Source organism: Erinaceus europaeus, chromosome 15 (assembly GCF_950295315.1).
Source record: "Erinaceus europaeus chromosome 15, mEriEur2.1, whole genome shotgun sequence".
Classification (NCBI taxonomy): Eukaryota; Metazoa; Chordata; class Mammalia; order Eulipotyphla; family Erinaceidae; genus Erinaceus; species Erinaceus europaeus.
In genome coordinates this window covers 72,873,624-72,894,138 of record NC_080176.1, presented here as the reverse complement: position 1 = coordinate 72,894,138, position 20,515 = coordinate 72,873,624, and the positions used below count along the sequence as shown (strand labels likewise).

Sequence of the window (20,515 nt, the reverse complement as noted above, 5' to 3'; positions counted from 1 at the left end):
TGCAGATTCTTCTTGTCTTCATCAGCATCCAGCACTGTCTGCCAGATGTCACCGCCTTTCTTTGTGGCCCATTCCTGCCTTCTTGCTTATTTTACTTCTTTCCCTATATTAAAAATACTACAAAATGCATATAACCCGAGAATACAGTTTAACAAGTGGTTAGGTTGTTTTCTTTCTTTAAAATTTTTTTAAATTATCTTTATTTATTTATTGGGTAGAGACAGCCAGAAATCAAGAGGGGTGGGGGAGGGAGAGAGGGAGAGAGGCAGAGAGACACCTGCAACCCTGCTTCACCACTCATGAAGCTTTCGGGGGACCAGGGGCTTGAACCTGAGACCTTGCGCACTGTAACATGTGCACTTAACCAGGTATGCCACCACCTGGCCCCCAGTTAGGTTGTTTTCTTTCTTTCTTTCTTTCTTTCTTTCTTTCTTCTTCTTCTTTTTTTTTTTTTTTTTTTTTTTACTGTCACCAGGGTTATGGCTAGCACCATTCATGGTTGGTTCCCAGAAGACATTTTTTTCCCCTGGTTTTGTTTTTCTGATTTTTAAAATTATTATTATTATTAGATAGGATAAATTGAAATTGAGAGTGGAGGGGGGATAGAGAAGGGAAAAGAAAGATAGGCACCTGCAAACCTGCTTCATTGTTTGTGAATCCTCCTCCCTGCAGGTGGGCAGTAGGGGCTTAGCCAGCTATGCCACTGCCTGGCCCCTTTTTCTTTATTTTCTTAGTGGGAGGTTGATGGTTTACAGTATAGCCACTGGTACGCGAGTACAATTTCTCATTTCACCAAGATAGGTGTCTGCAAAATCCTCTTGCCCCCAAATAAGGTCCATCAGCCTGTACCAGGACCTGAAAGTTCCCTCTTTCCCCACCCTCCTCCCTGTCCTTCTTTCCCAGAGTCCTTTGCTTTGGTGCAATACGATTTTAAAAGAACGCACACGTACAGACTACCCCCAGGTCCTGTGAGTGTTCCTGATGCCCCACCCCAAGTCGACTCATTGTCACTTACCCATTTCCCTTTTGTTGCTTCCTATGAGGTAACCTTCAGCCTCTTTTTTTATAAGTAATTACTCCCTGGACTGCCTTAGTTTTACTGCCTTTGTGTATTTCTTTAACACTGTAGTTTAGTTTCACTTGATTTCAACCTTTGTGTGCCAATGGAATCCTACACAGGAATGATTCAGAATGGAATATAATATGTCTCTGCGCTTGGCTTCTTTCAAAGGTGTCTTAAGATGTTCTCATGACTGAATCTCGCTGTGGTTCCTTCCTTGGACTATGTGGATGCCGCCCATTCCTGTATTCTCTGCTTGTAATTTATTCTTACCCACTGTCCTATCATCTTTAGAATAATAGCTTTGAATGTTACACATAGAAGTATAATGGTTATACGAAAATCCAACAACTTCTATATTTGCCTTGTTTGAGGGAAGGATTGAACTGCAAACATGTTTTCCAAAGGCGGTATGTACCAACGGGTGCAGGGTGAAAAGGAAGCTTCTCTCTCTGCCTCTTCTGACTTGTTCACGCTTTCCTTTCCTATCCCAGAAACAAACTGCTGTTGATAGTTTCCTGTCTTTCCAGAGATAGACACACACCAGCAGGGGTATAGAGTATGTATGAACATGTGCCTTTAAATGCCTATAGATATATGTGGACACTCACATGTGCAGTCTATGGGCACTCCCATTGCTTGCTAGCTAATTGGAAACACAGGGTGGTGGACGAGAGACTCTCTGCTTTTGCCGGTTAAGTGTGACTTGGAAAGCTTCCCATTCAATATACATAAAATATTTGCCTCGTTCCTTTTTTGCAAACTATGTAGACTTAATTGTGTGAATGTTTGACCAGGTGTTTCTGTGGTGTTTAGATCATTACTGTTATATATATAGTTTCTTAATGAAAAGGGAGAAAGAAGGGAGAAAGAAAGAGAGAGCCACCAAGTATGCTTTGCTCTGGGTCATGGTCTCGCTTGAGATTGAACCTAGGACCTCAGAGATTAGGTTGTTTCTAAACTTTTCTAGTCAGTAGGATTGCAGCAGGCATGTTTCCATGCCTGAAGATACTTGTCTATCTCTCCCTCTCTATCTTCCCCATCTTTCTCAATTTCTTTCCTATCCAACAACAACAGCAGCAACAGTAACAACAACGGAAAAAGATGGCCTCCAGGAGCAGTGGATTTGTAGTGTAGGCTCAGTGCTGTTGCTGTTGGATAGGACAAAGAGAAATTAAGAGAGGAGGGGAAGAGAGAGGGAAAGAGAGAGAACTGCAGACTGCTTGACTGCTTAAGAATCTACCCCCTCACCCTGCAGGTGGGGAGCTGGGGGCTGGAACCAGGATCCTTGAACTGGTCCTTGTGCTTTACACTATGTGTACTTAGCCCATTGTGCTAACCCCAACTTTCTCCACTCTCTTGTCAACCCAGTATGTCATCTGTTCTTTACTCTGCCAACATTTTGCCAGTTATCGGATGAAAACTGATACTTTAAGGCAGAACTGCAATTCTTTCCTCCGAAACTAGAGGATCTTTGCACATAGTAAAGAGCCACTTGAATTTCCCCTAGTGTGAACCACCAATTCATATTCTTCCCCCCCTGCTGCCATCTTTGCTTCTTCCTTTCTTCCTTCATTCCATCCTTCCTTCCTTCCTCTCTCTCTCTCTCTCTCTCTCTATCTCTCTATCTCTCTTTCTTTCTTCATGTTCCACGTTTGATCTTTTCATGCTGCTGGTTTGTTGTGGTGTGTAGCTGCTAATATCGCCTGTGGGCTGCTGGCAATTAGAGAGTACAGTGCCCAAGCAATGCTCACACTTCATTTTCCAGCTGTTCGAAGCACTTGGCAGCTGTGGGAACACTCTTGAGCACCATGGATCAATACTGACATGAGCTAGAGGCAAATTCCCAGATCCAAGATGATGTCTGCCACCACTGGCAGATATAAATGGTACCTCTGGCCACACACACTGCCACTGTCATGAGGTGCAGCCCTTTGAGGTGATATCTTTATAGGTTTCAATCTGGTAAAAAGTATTCTGTGGAGGCTGGTTAAAGACATTGTTTCCTACTGTTTTCTGGAGTTCATCTATTTTGTTACCCTGTTCTGATACTGTGTTAGCTTGTTCAGCTAGTTGTGTTCTTAGCTCAGCTATTTCAGCTTTTAGCTCTCTAATCACCTTGAGATAATTGGTGTTTTCTTCCAGAGTCTCATTTGTTGTTTCTGCATTTCTGATGACAATTCTTTCAAACTCTTTACTCACTCCTGTGATTATTTCCTTAGTGTTTGGATGTTGACCTCATTATTTTGTGCTTCAACCTTTGGGGGACTTTTAGCTGGACTCTTGTCCTGGTTCATTTCTCCAATATTTCTTCTTGCTGGTTTAACCATTTTTTATATTACGTTATGAGGTCCCTCTCTCAGTACTTTTCAAATTACTGATCACTCTTGCCTGGATTGACTTGTGTCTAAGTAGGGTAATTAAAGGGTTCACAATTGTGGAAGTTAACAGTTGTTTCAATAGTATTTTAATCCTTGATTTGGAGCTCAATGGCTTAAAAGCCTCTTTTGTTCTTTTTCTTCCATGTAGGCTATGGGAGCCTCCGGGCTTTTCAACAATAAGTAGGCTTCTTAGCTTAATCACTGACTCCTGATCAAGAGATAAAGCAGGGTGGGGCAGAGATAATCCAGTGGTTATGCAAAGAGACTCTCACAGCCCCAGTGTTAGGCCACTGAGGTACAGATCTTCTCCTGAGTTTCCTGGTTAGTTCTCTGTCCCCTGGTGTCAGCCCAGGGCCTCCCTGCCGCTGCTCCAGATTCTGAGGGCAGTAGCAGTGGAGACTCAGAGTTGCCTTTGGTGAGTCTCAGGGGAGTCCTCTACTCCCTTCAACTGTCCCCTTGTTGGTGAAACAGACTGGAGGTGGTATCTCAACTGATAAACTGCGGACTGTTACCAGCCACTTAATCTCTCCCTAGGCTCTTCTCTGACCACCAGCCACACGTGTTTGCACGCACCAGTGATTTGGTGGGTTCCTGAAGTCGTTCTAGTCCTGTCTTGTTTTGGTCCCAAGTGGTCTCCTTTGGTATTCCTAGTTGATTTGGGAGAGGAGAGGGAGAGGAGAGGGAGAGGAAGGGGAACACATCTGCTGCTGCTCGTAGCCCCGCCTCCAGAAGTCTTGATCAAGACATTGTTTCCTTTCTTTTCTCAGATAAATCTTTTTTTTTCCTTAATTTTATTGGAAATTTAATGGTTTATAGTACAGTTGTTGGCACATAGGGAAAATTTCTCATCTTGCCAAGATAGAAGTCTGAAAAACTCTCTCCTCCCACAAATTAGGTCAATTATTGTGTACCTGAAATTCCCCCCCACACACACCCTCTCTTTATCCTCCTTCCCCAGAATCCTTTGCTTTGGTGCAATGTACCAATTCCCATCCAAGTTATGCTTTGTGCTTACTTCTGTCCTTAACTCTTGACTTCTGTCTGTGAGTGAAATCATCCCATATTCATCTTTCTCTTTCTGGCTTAGTTCACCTAATATGACTCTTTCATGCTCCATCCAAGATGAGGTGAAGAAGGTGACTTCATCATTATTAAGAGCTAAGTAGTATTCCATTCTGTATATACCCGTTGTTTCCTCTCTTATCTTCATCATTATTTCCTTTCTAGAAAACCAGCATGATTCCTACTTCTTTTTACGAATAGGCTTGTGTTCCAAGTGTCTCCTGAACTTTTATCCCATGTGGTATCTAGTTAGCAGTCAGGCGATAAATAGCTCTATGTGCTGCCCTTTCTAAAGCCTGCTCTTCAGCAAAAGATGGCCCAACCCATACTAATAGTTTAATAATTTTTAGATGTAAATTTAAATGTAATTAATTTTCTATTATTTTTTAAAAATACACAAATCAGGGGACAAGAGATAGCTCCCACTGGTAGAGCACATTTTACCTGCACAATGACCTGGGTTCAAATCCTGAAGTACCCCATGGGAGTATCTACACAGAGGCGGTTTCATAAGCAGTAATGTAACTGGTAGAACATATACCTTTTCTGTTTGGCAATCTGGGCTGAAGCCTTTCTCCCTCCCTCCTCTGTATTTTACCCACTATCAAATTTAAAAAGAAGGTCACCAGAAACAGTGCAATCATCATGCAGGAATCAAACCCCAGTGATAATCCTGGTGACAAAAATGAATGAATGAACTTTGAGTTTCAATGAGGAAAAAAAAAAGTCCCTCTCCCACCCCAACAACAGAAGCTGCAGATTTTCTCAAATTCCCTGGGAGTTAGACACAGCGACTGGGTGGTAGATGGAACATCCAGTTCTTACAGTGAATTTGGAGCAAATCCTGCCACCCAGGATAACAATGCTAGTTGGTGATCAGGCCTCAGATGTGTCGAAATAACCAGTGACATCCTCTGTCTCTGATGTATTCACTCAGTAGCTAGAGAGTTCTACATTTTACAAAACAAACAAATGAGTTTGAAGAAATAATTCCACGTAGTTTAGCTGTGACCTGAAACTCCAGGAGTTTTGCATGAGTCAGGTTTGCATGAGGATTTTAATTTGAGAATGCTGATATTTTATAAGGAATTGGCCAAGTTACAGCATGTTTATTAGTTTGCTGGCAGTGCTGTGCCAAGGTAGTGCAAGCAGGGTGCTCTAATAACAAAAAAAATTCTAGTCTGATATTTCTAAAGGCAGCATCCTAGATCAGAGTATAGACAGAGTCGATTCCTTCCAAGGAGTGAGAAAAGACTATTCTAAGGCGTTTTTCTTTGACTTATAAGTATCTTTTTTTTTTCCCTTTGTGTTATTTTCTTGATTCTGTGCTGACCCAGGTCCAATTTCCCTTTTTCTGTAAGGACTCCGCTCAGGGACTGTCTAGTGATCCCACTTGAACTTGATTCCATCTGCAAAGACCCAATTTCCAAACAAGGCCTAATGCTAAGATACAGGGCGGGGATTAGGACTTCAACATACTAGTCTGGGAAGGATGCAGAACAACCCACAGTGACGGACTAATTTTATGCTTGATGGATTTCTTTTTCTTTCTTTCTTTCTTTTTTTTTTTTTAAGACTGTACATGGCAAGTCAAAGCAAATGACCGAAGCTTCCACGAACAACCTCAGTTTATGAACACAAAGTTCTTTTGTATTAAGGAGAGCAAATATTCGGTAAGTTGACTTTAACGTCCTAGTTATCTTTATTAAAAGCCAGGTTTTGTCCAGTAACCCTCATGCTTTTTAGCTTTGTGCTACTCCTGCCTTCCAGATAACCCCTAGCCTGGGGCCACTGCTAATCACTCTCACTTCTATAAGCTATCATCTGTATTCATCACTAACTTGAACTGCTCTGAGATATATAGGGTTGAAACAAACAAAAAATATGTAGATTAAAATTTCCTTATGGATGTGAGAAACTTTCTTTAAAATGGTTTATGAAATAATTTATAGTAATGTCACTGTGTTACGTCTTATGTGTGAAAGATATAAGCTTGTAACATAGATCTTATTAACTTATTGCCCCTTTCTCTGCCTGTGATGGGTTTAGAGACTACCAGATATTTTCACCTCAGAAGTGATTATTACCTTTGAAATGGGATTAGCATCATTTTTTTTAAAACATCATTTATTAAAGAGTGGACTTAAATGTTGTAAGGCCTCTAAATTTCCTAGAACTACTTAAAAAAAAAAAAAAGAGGAAGACCTCAGACTGGGTGGTTTATGACAACAAGAATTTCCTCTCTCTCTCTCTTTCTCTTCCTCTCTCTCTCCTTTGGTTTATTCCTTGATACTTAGGGTAAGGGCAGGAGCCTTCTCTATTGATAATCCACTGCTCCTGGTGACTTTTTTTTTTTTTTTCTAATTTTTGTTAGATAGGACAGAGAGAAATTGAGAGGGGAGATAGAGGGAGAGAAAGATAGACCTGCTTCACCACTCTTGAAGCGAACCCCCTGCAGGTGGGGAGCGGGGGCTCAAACCCAGGTTCTCCCATACAGTGATATGTGTGCTTAACCAGTTGCACCACCACCCAACCCTGAAACTTACTCTCTTACAATCGTGTGCATTCACACTGCAAGGGCAAGGCATTAGCAGGGTTAATTCCTTCTGGATAGTCTGAGAGTGTCTGTCCCAAGACTTTCCTGTGCTTCTGGTCATTGTCAGCTATCCTAGGCTTGTAGACACTTCAATTTTGGCTTCCACCTTCACTTTCCCCTCCCATCTCTGTGTCTCTGTGCTCATGTCCTAATTTCTTCTTCTCCTTAGGATGGCGGCCATTGAACTAGGGCCTATTTTAATGCAGTGTGACATCATTTGAACAGGTGGGGAGCTAGAGTTGGAGCTTATCTTTGAGGGCTCATAATTCAACACATATGTTGCTTTTTACTCTTTCTTATGCAGTAGCCCGCCTCACTGTTTGAATAAAAGTGTTTCTTCTCCCACTTTGCCTTCCCATTTTGGTATCTGTCTTTGCCCATTCTCAAAGAGGTTCTGCAGAATCCAGGATACTGCACACAGGATACTGACTACAAAATCCATTCAATTTGCCAAGGAATGTTTTGAGGTACATCTTTTTGCTCTCTCTGGCTTAAGCCTCTGAAGAGTCAATCTGAGTGCTGGTTACTCTTAGATGCTTCCAGGAAATATCAGAATTTTTTTTAAATTACATCCCATACATTTATGATTTCTATGGACATGTATACCTTGTGCTAGCTGTGTGGCTTCATAGAGTGACTTTTTTTTTTTTCAACAGAGTAATGCAATTAAAACCTACAAGTATAATGCCTTCACCTTTCTACCAATGAATTTGTTTGAGCAGTTTAAGAGAGCAGCCAACTTCTACTTCCTGGTCCTTCTTATCTTACAGGTAATGAATGCCCTTTGATATCTTAAATCTGTTTTGATTTATGATGACTCAGTAATATTTAAACTGTGAATACATATGAGTAATTTGAAAGGATTCTTCTCCTCCTTCTCCTTCTCTTTTCTCCTCCTTCTCCTCCTTCTTCTTCTTGTCTTTGTCTTGTCCAGAATGGGCTGGATCTAGGTTAAGTGATCAGGGAAAGAGAGCAACTGGAAATGTTTATTTTAATTTTTCTTACTTTATGCTGTGGTGAATGTTACAATTGGTTTTCTAACAGTGAACAAAACAAAGCTCTTCACTTTGTTAAATCACTTCTACTTTAAAAATCAAACAAGTTTAGTGTCTGCCCTTTTGATTCAGATTTCTAACTTCCCCAGGGATACTACTGATTCTCATCAACATTTTGATCATGCGAGTTGGCTTTACATTGGTAAAGACCTGTGTTCTTCTTAGTTTCCTGTTCCTCTCCATGGCAAAGGGTCTATTTACTCAAAAAGCATTGATCAGATCTGTTTAGGGGCTGTTGTTAAAATCAAGGGAACTCTATTTTCTCTAGCTATCACTCTATTGTCATTTAACGTCAAATAAGCAGATAAGAGATTCTTTATACTGTGTATTGGATTTGAAAGAATCTCATCTGCTGGGGGTCACTTAGAAAAGTTTTATGAAATTTATAATATGTAACTCTTGGTGTAGGAGTCAGGCTCTATGAGTGGAAATTTGAAAGAAGGGAGAAATGGATTCTCACCAGATTGTGTTCATAAGACCTGCTGACTTCATAATAAATGATAGTCTAGTTATTAAGAGGGACCTTTAGACAGGCTTGTGGAGAGGTAAACACTACAAATTATGAGGTGATAAGTGGGCTACTTTCCCCCTTACTTCCTTCTAGCGTGAAAGGGGGAAAGTTCCACACTTGGATAGTATCATAGGAAATGATCTTTCTTTCTCCCAACCATCTCCCAGTTATCTTCTCTTGTGGTATGACAGCCCGAACTAAGCAACAGCCATAGCCTTTCACTTGCATTGTGAATCCACTTCTTGTAGTGCTGGGAGGTAACTAATATGGCAGCCTCCATTCTGTAGAGGAAAACTGAAGGCTTATAGGGCAAAGACACTTGCTCAAAATTCTCTGAGCCTTTTAATAGCAGAGCTATGCAACATAGGGATATAAGAATTTTCTCTCAAAGTCTTTTCATTTAAACCACTATCTTCCATGGCCCTGTGATCAGTAGGATGCTTGTTGTTAAGAGTTTGTTACTTAACTTGCTCCCTGACTTTTTATTCCAATGTGGAGACCATCTTGGTGGAGGCTGAGCATTCCTGAAAGGCCAGCCACTTTCTTGGCTGGTTTAGTAGTGACGACTATAAAGGAATTATGTCCTGCTAGTGCCTCCAAAACTGCCACACCCAACCCCAAGCTTTCAGAGGTGGTCAGTACCTACTGCCTCCTTTGCCTGTGTCCTAGGAGCCTCCAAGATTAAAGATAAAGCAGCATACAATGTAACACTTGCCATGTGCAATCCCTAAAGTAGAAAGGCTATGTCTCCCTCCCCATCAGGTTACCTTCCCCTCTGTTAATTGTGAATTTTCACTCAATGTTTTAGATGTAATGTTACTTGGTGCCCCAGTAAGGTCATGGTGAGATAATATCAGGTGTCCCTGGGCTCTTAGCTTTCCAGGTTGTCCTCTGGGCTCCATTCCAAGTGACTGACTGGCAACCAGAGTCACTGGAAGGAAACTGACTAGATGCCTGGGTTGCCTTTCCAGTACCACATGCAGGATGTAGACTTGGGTGACGATAAAGGTAGGACTTAGACTCTTTCATCTTAGAATCTGCTCCATCTTCCTGGGTACACATATATGCTTCTCTCTGTCTTTCAGGCTATCCCTCAGATCACAACCCTGGCATGGTACACCACTTTGGTGCCCTTGCTCATGGTGCTGGGCATCACGGCCATCAAAGACCTAGTGGACGATGTGGTAAGGAGTTCACACCTGACCTTCTCCTTGGTTCTTTAAACTTTTTTTTACTTTGCCATTAATCTTTCCCATCCTGGGAGTAGTGCAGCCAGTTAAGTAAACGTGGCACAAAGTGCAAGGACCTGCATAAGGATCCCAGTTCAAGCCCCTGGCTCCCCACCTGCAGGGGGGTCGCTTCACAATCAGTGATGCAGGTCTGCAGGTGTCTGTCTTTCTCTCCCCCTCTCTGTCTTCCCCTCCTCTCTCCATTTCTCTCTGTCCTATCCAACAATAATAATAATAACTACAACAATAAAATAACAAGGGCAACAAAAAGGGAATAAATAAATATTTTTTTAAAAGGATAGAAAAAAAATCTTTCCCATCCTGAGATGATTCAAATAACCTTCCCTCCCTCTCTCACTCTCTTTGCAAGGCTCGCCATAAAATGGACAAGGAAATCAACAATAGGACATGTGAAGTCATTAAGGATGGCAGGTACTGTGTCTTCCATAACGTCTGACTTAGCGGCGGGATGTCATGCATCAGGATGTCTGGAAACAGAGATAAGCCTTAGACAGTAGACATCAGTCCGTACTCCTTGGTGCCCAGCACGTGGGTCTTGTCATGGCAAAAGCCACTCTCAAACTTACAAAGACTCTGTACATGTGTTGTTACTTGGAGACTGTGTCCAAGTTGGTTGCCTGACTGGCCTTTGTGGCATGCATGACCCTGTGTCAACACAACTCATTCAACCTTGAATGTGCATTTCCATTTTTGTGTTCTTCAGCTGTTCAAGACTTTGCTGGAATGTCTGGACACTTTTCCAACTTCCCGCACCTGTAGTGATTTCTTCCTTTACTGCTCTTCAGAGCATTCTGCTTTCATCTGTTATGATCTGAGTGTTATTAGAGTTCTTTGCACAGATGTCTCATCTTTTACCTCAGAGTAAAAGTTTCTCTCTCTTTTTAAAATTTTTTATTATCTTTATTTATTGGACAGAGACAGTCAGAAATCAAGAGGGTAGGGAGAGATAGAGTGGGAGAGAGACACCTGCAGCCCTGCTTCACCGCTCACAAAGATTTCCCCCTGCAGGTGGGGACTGGGGGCTCGAACCAGGATCCTTGTGCTCTGTAACATATGTGCTCAACCAGGCAACCAGGTGTGTTACCACCTGGTCCCTAAAAGTTTCTAAGGGAGACAGTCCCAGTGACATTTGTGTGTCCACTGACACAGCCAATGTACAAAAAGTGTGTCATCAATGTTTTTGTGAGATTATCCCAGCCAGCTGGGGCTACAGCACCAGCTGGGGGACCAGGGGAGGTAGGAGTCAAGTTTTGAACAAGAACATCCAGGCAAAACTAAGAAGTCAAGTGCTAAAAAACCATGACAAGTTCCCAGTTCAAAGATGATCATCTATCAGCACTGAGAAAAGGGACTTGCTTTACGGATACACTTAACTGTGTTTAATTTGGATATAAATATATTAACATTGTGATGCATACACACACACACACACACACACACACATGGGAAGAGAGAGAAATGGACTCTGTTTCAAAGTCTAGTTGGTGATTCAAAGTTTACTTAGAGTCACTGTGGGGGCCAGGTGTTTGGTGCACCTGGTTGAGTGCACATGTTACAATGCATAAGGACCCAAGTTCAAGCCTCCAGCGCCCACCTGCAGGGGGAAAGCTTTGTGAGTGGTGAAACAATGCCGCAGGTGTCTCTTTTTCTCTCTCCCTCTCTATCATCCCCTTCCCTCTTGATTTCTGACTGTCTCTATCCAATAAATAAAGAATAATTTAATAATAATAATAACAATTTTAAAATAAATTTAAAATATTGAAAAAACTTTTTAAAAAATCACTGTGGAGTGGTAGGGAGATTCATAGCTAGGCACACAACCCTGACTAACTAGTCCCTTAACCTGGCTGAGTGCACAAGCAAAGGGCAGCTCTGAGGGGTTGGTGAGATCGCTCACATGGGAGGCACCTGCTTTGCCTGCACGTGAGGCAGGTTCACGTGCAAGGACACAGGTTGGAACCCTTGGTGACAAATGGAAGCTCGATGCAAAATGAGCCTCACTAGTGGTAGAGCAGTAGAGCAGTGCTATGATGTCTTTTCTCCTTCTCTCTCTCTCCTTTTGTCTTTTAAAAAGTCTTCCTAGAATGGTGGAATCCCAGACACGGGAAGGTCCACCATAGCCCTGGTGGCCAATTATAGTAATAGTAATGATTTAAAATGTGGGGGAAAGGCCAGGTGGTGACATGGATGAGCATGTACACTCATGCACAAGAACCAGGGTTCAGGGGCCAGATGGTGGTGCACCCTGGTTAAGCACACACACTACAGTGCACAAGGACCTGGGTTCAAGCCCCTGGTCCCCACCTGCAGGGGTGGTGAAGCAGAGCTGCAGCTGTTTCTCTGTTTCTCTCCCTCTCTGTCTTTCTCTCCTTTCTCTCTCTGTCTATATCCAATAATAAATAATTTTTTTAAATAAAAGGAACCTGGGTTGGATTCCCTGCCCCCACCTGCAGGGGGGAACCTTCACAAGCAGAGAAGCCATGCTGCAAGTATCTCTTACTCTCTCACTCTCCATCTCCCTCTTCCCTCTCAATTTCTGTCTCTATTCCAAATCAGTTAATTAACTAAATTAAAAATACAAAAGTGAAAAAAACTGTCTAAAGACATATTTATTTATGAGGGGAAGGTAGGGAGGCAGAACTAGCACATCACTCTGGCATATGCCAGGCTGGGGGTCACTTGATAATCCAGCGCTTTCTCCACTGCACCATCTCCTGGGTCTCATGAAAGATCTTATTAAAAAAAAAAAAAAAAGCTGTGGTCCGGGAGGTGGCACAACGGTAAAGCTTTGGACTCTCAAGCATGAGGTCCCGAGTTCGATCCCCAGCAGCACATGTGCCAGAGTGATGTCTAGTTCTTGTTCTCCTCCTATCTTTCTCATAAATAAATAAAATATATATATATATATATATATGTATATATGTATTTTTAAAAAGTCTAATATATCTTAAGACTTCTAGTTGTTCAATAAATGGGTTCTTCCTGTGGAATTAAATACTGAAGATAGCAAACCTTTTGTTGATAGCATCAACAATCTTAATAGATTTATTACCAATGGTGCACTCATTAAAAAATGACTTAAACAATAGAGAAGGGGCAAGTTGGAAGCTTCCTGAGGACTCATGCCCCTGGGGGGCCAGCATGGAGCAGATAGCAGGAACTGAGAGGAGAGAGAACAGGTGAAGGGGCTACTCAGGACATGAGACCATCAAAGGTTCTCCTCCTGCCCTGTCAGGGCTTCCTCACTAACATGAGATGGCTTGACCACTTGATGTGATCATGTCATGAAATGGCTGAACTCTGGGCAAACATTTTCCCTGAGATTCACAAGTTCTCCCAGAATCTTTGGCTTCCAGAAAGAATAACTTGCAAATCCCAAGGCAGTTATGTCTGAAAGTAACTAAGATAAATGTTGCTTTTTTTTTTTTTTTTTTTTTTTTTTTTTTGGTAACACTTAGATTCAAAACTGCCAAATGGAAAGAGGTCCAAGTTGGAGATGTCATCCGTCTGAAGAAAAATGATTTTATTCCGGTAAGGGGACAACCTCTGCTCTGCTCCTCCCTGCCTTCCCCTCTGAGCTGGTGATGGGCTTCATCTGGAGATGTCTGTGTGATGGGTGCGTTTTGTTTTGAACAGGCTGACATTCTGCTGCTGTCCAGCTCAGAGCCAAACAGCCTCTGCTATGTAGAAACGGCTGAACTCGACGGGTGAGCGGCCCTCAGAGGGTGGGCCTGGCTAAAAGCTGACTTGGAAGCTATATAAAAGCTGACTATATTGTGAGATGTGAACTCAGGACAAGAAGCCTTGGGGTCTGGCCGTGCCTCAGCCCCTCACATAATAAGCCAGCCTCCTCTTTCATCTTATACATACATCTCTGAAGAGTGGTTCCGAAACCTGCCTCTCTCCACCTTCCAGAGAAGGGAGAGGGACCAAGGAGAGGAGTATCTGAGCCCTTTGCCTACTTCTTTGCGGGGTCCAGACTACATGTGAATGACCGTTTGCTAACATAGTTACTGACAGGCCAATGTGAAGGGTCTCCTTGCTGGTTCTGATCATCATGCCACCACTTAAGAGAGGATACGTTCAGGTTTGGGCCAGTTCTCAGTACATTTTGAGTGCCTGCTAGGTTGCATTTGCTTGATGGGTTAACTCATCTTCTCAACAACCTTCTGAGGTAGTTGTTGTTGTTGTTGTTGTTGTTGTTATATAGAGACACAGTGAAAGAGGCCATAGTACCAAAGCTTCCATCAATGTAGTAGGGGCTGGGCTCAGACCCCAGCCATGCACATGTCAAAGTAACACACTTTCCAAGTGAGCTATTTTACCAACCGGAGTCTATTATTACCTCAATATTAATCATGAAGAAACTGAAATTTGGGGGCCGGGTGGTAGCACACCGGATTAAGCACACATAGTATGAAGTGCAAGGACCTGTGTAAGGATCCCAGTTTGAGCCCCCAGTTCCCCACCTGCAGGGGGGTCACTTTACAAGCTGTAAAGCAGGTCTGCAGGTGTCTATCTCTCTCCCTCCCTCCCTACCTTCCCCTCCTCTCTCAAGTTCTTTCTGTCCTATCCAACAACAACAACGACAATGGAATGACTGCCGGGAGCAGTAAATTCACAGTGCAGGCGCCAAGCTCCAGCAGTAACCCTGGACACACACACACACACACACACACAAAGAAAAGGAAAAGGGAGGGGAGGGGAGGAAAGGAACGGAAACACAAGGAGGGATATAACTTTCCTAAGACCATGTATCAGTGGGATAGTTAGGACACCCGCTGCACTGTCTCTCAGAGATAACTAGTGCCTCAGCTCCCGCTCTGGTGTAAAGACCTTTCCTCACAGCCTGCGTGTGCATTAGCTTCTTCACAGAGAGCTGAGACGCTATGAGTTCAATTTGGCCTTTTGTTGCTTGATTAAGTTGGTGCTTGATTGTTCAACCTTCAATGTAGAACAGCTATTTTCCTCATGAGTGTGAGAGTCTAAATTTTTACAGAGCTATAAATCATGATATGCCCTGTCAGAAAGGGGGGGAAGCTATGGGAAAGTTGAGGACCAGTAGTCTTAATGTGGGGCCATCCCTGTACACCCAGCCTCACTCTGTGTAATTTTGAAAATATGTCAGTCTTGTTCTGGGGGTGGGACATGGAGGTGATGGAGGGGGTAAGTTTATCACCCCCTTCTTTGAACAGAGTTATCTTTCGAAGACATGCAATACAAGTTTTTTAAAATTAATTAATTAATTAATTTTCCCTTTTGTTGCCTTTGTTGTTTCATTGTTGTAGTTATTATTGTTGTCATTGATGTCATCATTGTTGGATTAGGACAGAGAGAAGTCAAGAGAGGAGGAGAAGACAGACAGGGAGAGAGAAAGATAGACCTGCAGACCTGTTTTACCATCTGTGAAGCGACTCCCCTGCGGTGGGGGAGCCGGGGGTGCTCGAACTGGGATCTTTACACCAGTCCTTGCACTTTGCGCCACCTGCACTTAAACCACTATGCTACTGCCCGACTCCCCAGAGTTTTTTTTTTTAAATCAACTTTATTGACTTCCCATTGGTTTGCAATACTATCTAATATCAGAAGTACTGCTTCACTCATCTGTAGATGGATACGACTTACCCCGCCCACCACTAAAGTTCCATTGTTATCCTACCACCAGGAAGACCCCTCTACCCATTTCTTCCATCTCTCCTTCCCCACTCCCTATGGAAACAGCTTTTTTTTTCTTCGTGAAATGTCAGGGTGATCTCTGTTGAGTTTTGGTAGCTCATTTGCTTTGGTCATTTATAGTCTACATCTAAATGAAGAATTGGCTTCTTCTTCTTGATTTATTAAGTGGTAGGAAAAGTCATGACGTGTTTTTCTATATATTTCTTTGCAAAAAAAAAAAATCACAGCTCTTCCAAAAACCCAATATTTCATTCAGCAGGATCACCTCAGTTTCCATCCATATTGTTGCAGAAGACACAATGCCATCTTTCTTTAACAGCTGAGTAGGAATCTTGAGTAAGATACACCACATCTTCTCTACCCAGTCGTCCACGGACAGACAGTTTGGGTAGGCAGTTATTTATTCTAGAAAACAATAAGGTGGCTAAGTTTAAAAACATTGTTTAAAAGTTATATTGGGTTGTTGGAAAAGTCATTACACATTTTTTTACATAGAAAAACAGAAAAAGTGTCATGACTTTTCCAACGTGTGTGTGTGTGTGTGTGTGTGTGTGTGTGTCTTGTAGAATCATTTTTAGTGGGTTTAGTACTAGAAGCTATGCTTTGAACAGCAGTTTGATCATTTCGGCTTGTAATGGGGTTAGTAAGAAAGAAAGAAAGTCTGTAGGTAGACCTGCCCTATCCATATTGGTCTATAATAGCTAGCAGCTAAGGGGACCAGCATTTCCAATGGTAGCAGTTTTTCTCAAGTTCAGGAAATAATCTCATTCACACCTGAAGTTCTAAGGTGAACAAAAAGTTTGGAAGTAGGAAAAAAAAAAAATCCACTACTTAGCTTTTGTTTCTAAGTACACCCAAAGCTGTTTTGGATAGCTTTCTTCATATTCCCTTGAAAACTCTATGAATTGTAATGACTTCTCCCCCCTCTTCTTCCAGGGAAACCAATTTAAAGTTCAGGATGGCACTCGAAAGCACACATGAACATCTCCAAAGAGAACATTCTTTGGCAGCATTTGACGGTTTGTACAAACACATCTTTGTTTTAAATTTTAGTAGCTTGATTCAGTGTGTTAATTAAAAGCAGAAAACCTTGCCTAGATGAGTGGTTCAAGTGAACCGTATCTTTCTCAAAGGTTTTATTGAATGTGAAGAACCCAACAACAGACTAGACAAGTTTACAGGAACACTATTTTGGAGAAACATGAGTTTTCCTTTGGATGCTGATAAGATTTTGTTACGTGGCTGTGTGATCAGGAACACCGATTTCTGCCATGGATTGGTCATTTTTGCAGGTACTTTCAGAGTTTCTTGGGCAAGTGATCTTGAAAGATTGAAAGGAGGCTACTGCTTTTATCCATCAAAATCAAAGAGGGTGGTGTGTGTGTGTGTGTGTGTGTGTGTGTGTGTGTGTGTGTGTTGGAAAAGTCTAAGGATCCCTTAAAAGAAAATTGATATGCTGCATACTAAGCAATCATAAACCTATGAATATTGTAGTAAATATCCACAGCATTTTTAAATCGTATACTTCTGTTCATAGTATCTCCACTTCTTTTTCTTTCTTCAATTCAAATATCCCTTCACTTAGGAAATGCTGATTTACAGGATGTTTGTTATCACCAGGGTACATGTCCACATTTCTCCAAGACGAGTAACAGTACATTTTAGCCTCAACCAAGCCATTTTCTTATTCCACCACAGGCACTTGGGTCCCTAACACCCACCCCTTAGTCATCTTTCACTTCCTTTTCCAAGTCCCCAAATCTGCTGTGATAAACTATAGTCCGTTGAGGACTCAACCTGTTTTGGCCTTTGCTGTGGTCCTTAGAGCCCATCTGTGAGTAAGATCATCCAGTATTCATCTTCTCCTGCTGGGTTATCCTGCTCATCACTATTCCCTCTAGATCCTTCCATGTTGTAGCAGAGGAGAATATGCCATCTTTTCTGATAGCTTTGTCACACTCCATTGTGTGTGACAAATGCCACAACTTCTTTAACCATTCATTGGTTGTTTGGCATTTGGGGCATTTCCAAATATCACTGCCACCAACATAGGTGTGCTAGACCCTTTCAAATGGATGTGTTTGTGCTCTTTGGATAAATGCTTAACAGAGGAGTTACTGAGTCATATGGTAGGTTAATTTTAGTGTATATTCAGGAATCAGGGAGCATATTTTATTGGCATGCCAGTGAATTGATTTTCCTAATTGTTGACTGAATTGAATTTCTATTTTTAGGTGCTGACACTAAAATAATGAGGAACAGTGGGAAAACCAGATTTAAAAGAACTAAAATTGACTACTTGATGAACTACATGGTTTATACGGTACTTACTTTTCATTTCCGTCAGTGGGAAATGAGATTGCTGTCCTTGACTCTAATTTTGTTACTGTTCTTTTTATACTGCAAGGATATCTCACCTCCTATGCCATGTAAACAAAATATATGAGGCTCTCCAAGGATGAATGAGAGGGAGAAAAGACTCTCTCACCTTTTCTCAAAAATAATTACATTTCTAATGAAGTGGTTGAGTATTTTGATGACTAGGGTGACCAGTTGAAAAACTAGGTTGTTAATGAGGCTGGGATCCTGAATTTAAGGTAGAGTTGAGTTAGTTTTCCCTGTCTACCCTGTGTGTGTGTGCGTGTGTGTGTGTGTGCATATGTGTGTGTGTGTGTGTGTGCACGCATGTGCGTGTGTGTGCATGTGCGTGTATGTGTGTGCGCATGTGCGTGTGTGTGTGTATAAATCCAAGGCTAAATGTAAAATGTGTTGAAGGGCCCCAAGGCCACTGCGAACCCTGGTGATTCACTAGGATGACTCACAGGATTTCATGTATTCCTGACTTTGATAACCTATTGCAAAGCAAAATCAAAGGCAAACACACACACACACACACACACACACACACACACACCTCACAGGGCATAGTTCATAAGAAACCATTTTCAAGCTTTGGCAAGTCCTTTCCCAGCAGGGTCACACAACAACAATTTGTTAACTGTCTACATAAAATATTATGTATGCCACAGACACTCCTGCAGCATCAGTGCAGGGGGCCATAGAACTATCTGCCTGGCATGTATGGGAATTTCAGACTTCCCAAAGGAATATAGGTGGTTAGCATACGCCATATTGTTTTATAGTTAAGCACAAGAAGTCATTCTTATCAGAAAAGAACATGTAACCATCAGGATACTCTCCCCAACCCAAGTTGAAGATGGCAGACAGGGAGCCTTTGCCAGCAGACCCCTCTCAGGAGGGTTTTCTCTCCAGGTCTGCTATGTTCACTCCTCTGCAAGTTGGGTAGTTCCAAATATCAGGTATTCCTCCAATGTTCTAGAGGGGATTCTTTTTTCAAGCATTTAGCTTAATTTGATATATAAACTTTTAGGAATGTGTACTACTCAAAGCTCTTTAATTGCATATACATACTTTAAATGATATAAAGTAACATATGCATTTAAGAAATACTTTTCCCCCCAAATATCATATTTCATGAAATTATTTGAACTTTTCTATGCATCTCAATGTTTTTGTCTCGGCTATGGCTAGAGTTTTCACAGCTAGATCATTGTCTCGCTTTCTGTGCCCAAGCATTTTGAGACATAGTACTTTTTGGACTCTGTGCCTGGAAATTGTATTCCTACAGACAAATATCCAAATGTCATTAGGGCAGAGTTTAATATATATGTATAATATATATGTGCATATATATAATTTCCAATATCTGGGTAAAATTTCACTGTCTTTATATAAATATCTTTTTCTGTGCAGCTTTTCCTATGTATCCCAATGTATCATGGCTTGATAATATTTTATGCTAAGGTAGAGTATCAGTCCCAAGTGATACGTTCAAAGTAGAAGTGACTGGGAGAACACTATAAAACAGGAGAATGTTTAAGGATTTGAATATAAAGTACCACCTTCTCTTCTAAAAGGTAGTTTGGGGGGGGCAAAATGCACCCCTTTCTCATATGTAATATGCAAGATAAATTATTCGGTCATTGGGGGAGGGTAGGTACCACACCAGGTTAAGCACATATAGTAGGAAGCGCAAAGATCCAAGTTCAAGCCCCCAGCTCCCCACCTGCAGGGGGTTGCTTCACAGGCAGTGAAGCAAGTCTCAAAAGTGTCTGTCTTTCTCTCTGCCTCTCAACCTCCCCTCCCCTCTCAATTACTCTCTGTCCTATCCAATAAAAAATGGAGAAAATGGCTGCCAGGAGCAGTGAATTCATAGTGCTGGCACCAAATCCCAGGGATAACCCTGGAGGTAAAAAAATCACTTGATCGTAGACATCAAACAAACTTTGTCAACACTGTTTGAAGTGTTATTTTACAGGCTACTAAGTGATCACAAGCATCAAGTGTTGAGTAAGGTCAGTTCACATCTTGGAAACGTACGAGGTTGTAAACCCGTCTTCAGAATGTGTAAATGTTGCACGTCTTCTAGATCTTCGTTGTTCTGATCCTGCTTTCTGCTGGCCTTGCTATTGGCCATGCTTACTGGGAAGCTCAAGTTGGCAACTATTCCTGGTACCTCTACGATGGAGAAGATGCTACCCCCTCCTACCGTGGCTTCCTCAATTTCTGGGGCTACATCATCGTTCTCAACACCATGGTGCCTATCTCTCTCTACGTTAGGTAAGGCTGTTCTCTGGAATTTGCTGAAAGAGGAGAATTCAGTCCACTTCCCCAATTTAGTGCCTTCGTTTCTAGCTATCGCTGTTACAAAGGTCATAAGGCACAACTAAGAGGAGAACTTTCACTCTGGAATTGGGGGGTAATCTAGGGAGAGGAAGTTAACATTGAAGTGTCTTCCCTGTGCCAGGCACAGCACCTGTATCTTGACCCCTTTACAGATAAGACTCGAGTTCAGAGATCAGAGTTGAGTCCTGTAGAATCAGAATCTTACTCACTTGGTAAG

General features: G+C 42.0%; 1 protein-coding gene across 1 annotated transcript in view; it reads left to right on the top strand.

The window, feature by feature from the left end:
* ATP8B1 (ATPase phospholipid transporting 8B1) overlaps positions 1-20,515 on the top strand; it is a 155,005-nt gene that overhangs the window by 84,906 nt on the left and 49,584 nt on the right. The window contains exons 3-12 of the mRNA XM_007532238.3: positions 6,079-6,176; positions 7,756-7,869; positions 9,751-9,849; positions 10,265-10,326; positions 13,374-13,446; positions 13,552-13,622; positions 16,528-16,610; positions 16,725-16,883; positions 17,826-17,914; positions 20,042-20,232. Of these exons, the coding sequence (XP_007532300.1) occupies positions 6,079-6,176; positions 7,756-7,869; positions 9,751-9,849; positions 10,265-10,326; positions 13,374-13,446; positions 13,552-13,622; positions 16,528-16,610; positions 16,725-16,883; positions 17,826-17,914; positions 20,042-20,232 (1,039 nt within the window). The remainder of the gene's footprint in view (positions 1-6,078; positions 6,177-7,755; positions 7,870-9,750; positions 9,850-10,264; positions 10,327-13,373; positions 13,447-13,551; positions 13,623-16,527; positions 16,611-16,724; positions 16,884-17,825; positions 17,915-20,041; positions 20,233-20,515) is intronic.